Genomic DNA, 2,328 nt, shown 5'->3' on the forward strand with positions numbered 1-2,328 from the left:
CGTCCGCGCGCGGTACGGGGGAATGTCCGCGATGGTCGGGAACGCGCCCGTCAACACGCCCTGCAACAGCGGCGAGTAAGCCAGCACGCCGATGCCGCGCTGCCGGCAGAACGGCAGGATCTCGAACTCGATGGCCCGCGTCAGCAGGTTGTACGCCAGCTGGTTCACGGCGATGGTGACGCCCGTCTCCAAGGCGTCCGCGAGCTGCCGGACGCCGAAGTTGCTCACGCCGATGTGCTTGATCTTGCCCTCCTTCTGGAGCTCCATCAAGTCCAGGAAGGCCCGCTGCGACGGCGGCACGGACTCCGCGGCGACGGCTCCCGTCGTGGCGTAGTCCCGGCCTCCGGCGGCCGTGCGGTCGCCGGCGAAGTGGGCCATCGAGCTGGCGTTTATGGGCCAGTGGACCATGTACAAGTCGACGCAGGGCACGTCGAGCCGCGCGAGCGTCTCCTCCGTGTACTTGCGCACATCGCCGCAGTTGTTCGGCAGGATCTTCGAGCCGATGACGACCTTGGCGCGCGCGTCGGGCGCGAGCGCCTTGAGGGCCCGGCCGAGCTGCTTTTCGGAGCCGCCCTGCGCGTAGTCCGCGGCCGTGTCGACGTAGGTGACGCCCGCGGCCGTGGCCTGCTTGAGCAGGGCCACGGCCATGTCGTCCGTGAACTCGAGGCCCCAATAGTCGTCGGCGCCGCCGGAGCCGAACTGCCAGGTCCCGTAGCCGAGCCTACCAAGCATGACGATTTCTCATTGTTTTCCCACCCAAAATCCCTCGAAAATCGTCACGGCCACAGGACGCTGAGCCGAGCGCGCTCAGCTCCAGGCCGCCGGCGCGGTTCGTCTTCATCGTCGCGCCGACGGGCGCCTCGCCAGATCCTTTGCCCATTGCCAACTCGCGATGATGTTCTTAAGCGCGCTTCAAGTACGTCTTCAAGCTCGACGGTTGTAGTCGTTTTGTCGTCGAGAGCTCGCGACCGGCCATGGATGCAACCCGGCGCCACCCCAGCCATCGAAGAAGGACGGCGTGGTCATGAAACGGAGGCGCCTTTAAAAACCCGCGCCGCGCGCCGGGCCTACCACCGGGCGATCTTGGACTCCTTGGGGAGCTTCCACGCGAAGGGCTTGCCCGGGATGGGCGGGAGGCCCTTGGCCTTGCAGTCGGCGACGATGGCGTCGGCCTCGCCCTCCCACGCGTAGTGGACGAGCTGGTCCGCGTCCTGCTTCTTGATGCTCTCCGCGAGGGCCTCGTGCGTCGCCGACATGGCGGAGCGCAGGCCGTCGGGCGAGTAGCGGCTCACGGCGATCTCGTAGTTGAGCTTGCCGAAGTTGCCCGCGGAGCCCTTGGACATGGGCGCGGGCGCCTCCTCGCCCTCGGCGAGCGCGGGCGGGTTCTCGCCCTCCTCGATGGCCTTGAGCTCGCTCGGGTCGAGGTACTTCTTCGCGAGGATGACGGCGCGCTCGCGCCGCGCGCGCCGCGTGTCGCGGCCGAGGTAGCCGATGTCGAAGACCTCGTCCTGTGCTCGACGCGCGGGATCTGCGGCGCCGGCCGCGAGCCGGGCGCGGGGTTCCTGCGGGGGGCGCGGGTGAGCGCCGGGGCGGTTCTCGCGGGGCGCGCGCGCGAAAAGGGGCGCCGGCGCGCCACCGGTAGCCGATGATGCGGTCCACCTTGCCGGGGCCCCCGGGCACCCAGTTCGCCTCGGGCGTCGGCTCCATGGTGTGCGGGCGGAGCGGGCGGAACTGGAGGTTGTGCACCCACTTCTGCGCGAACTCGGGCAACAGCTTCGCGAGGGACCCGCGCCCGAAGTAGGACATGGTGCTCGAAAACCTCGACGCCGCGGTGGAGCTGCCTCAGTTTCGAGCCACACCAGGTCCTCGTCGCTCCCGAGCGCTCGGGGCGCGCCGGGGCAAAATGCGCCATTTGCGACGTCGTCCGGCGCGTCGCGCGACCCCTCCCGAAGACAAATCGTCGCGCCGCGCCCCGCCCCAAAACTACCCAAAGAAACACAAGCCAATTCTACCGGAGCCACAGGACGCCCAGGACGAGGAGGAGCGCGCCCGGCCCCGGCCTCCGACCCCGCGCGCCGCTCCGCTCGCTCGGCGTGCAGGACCCCTCCCAGATGGACTCGTTGTCCGTCGGGCACACCTTCTTGCACTCCGCGAGCAGGTCGGAGTAGACGTCGGACGTCTCGCAGTAGATGTTCGTGAGGCAGCGGAGCGCGTCGCGGTAGGCCCACGTGAACTCGTTGTCGATGTTGACCAGCCGCGGGCAGCAGCGCCGGTTCTCGATCTTCTTGATGTTGGGCCGGTAGCCCGCGAGGCTCCCGACGGAGTCCA

General features: G+C 69.0%; 1 protein-coding gene across 1 annotated transcript; it reads right to left on the bottom strand.

The window, feature by feature from the left end:
- Nucleotides 1–39: 39 nt before the first annotated feature.
- Nucleotides 40–732, bottom strand: AURANDRAFT_35346 (hypothetical protein; the record flags this gene model as incomplete). The annotated part of the gene is made up of 2 exons (XM_009044731.1): nt 40–261; nt 316–732. Coding segments are annotated over 2 exons (639 nt in total), but the record flags the coding sequence as incomplete, so codon positions are not given.
- Between the last annotated feature and the right edge of the window lie 1,596 nt (nt 733–2,328).

This window comes from Aureococcus anophagefferens (assembly GCF_000186865.1).
Source record: "Aureococcus anophagefferens unplaced genomic scaffold AURANscaffold_747, whole genome shotgun sequence".
Lineage (NCBI taxonomy): Eukaryota > Pelagophyceae > Pelagomonadales > Pelagomonadaceae > Aureococcus > Aureococcus anophagefferens.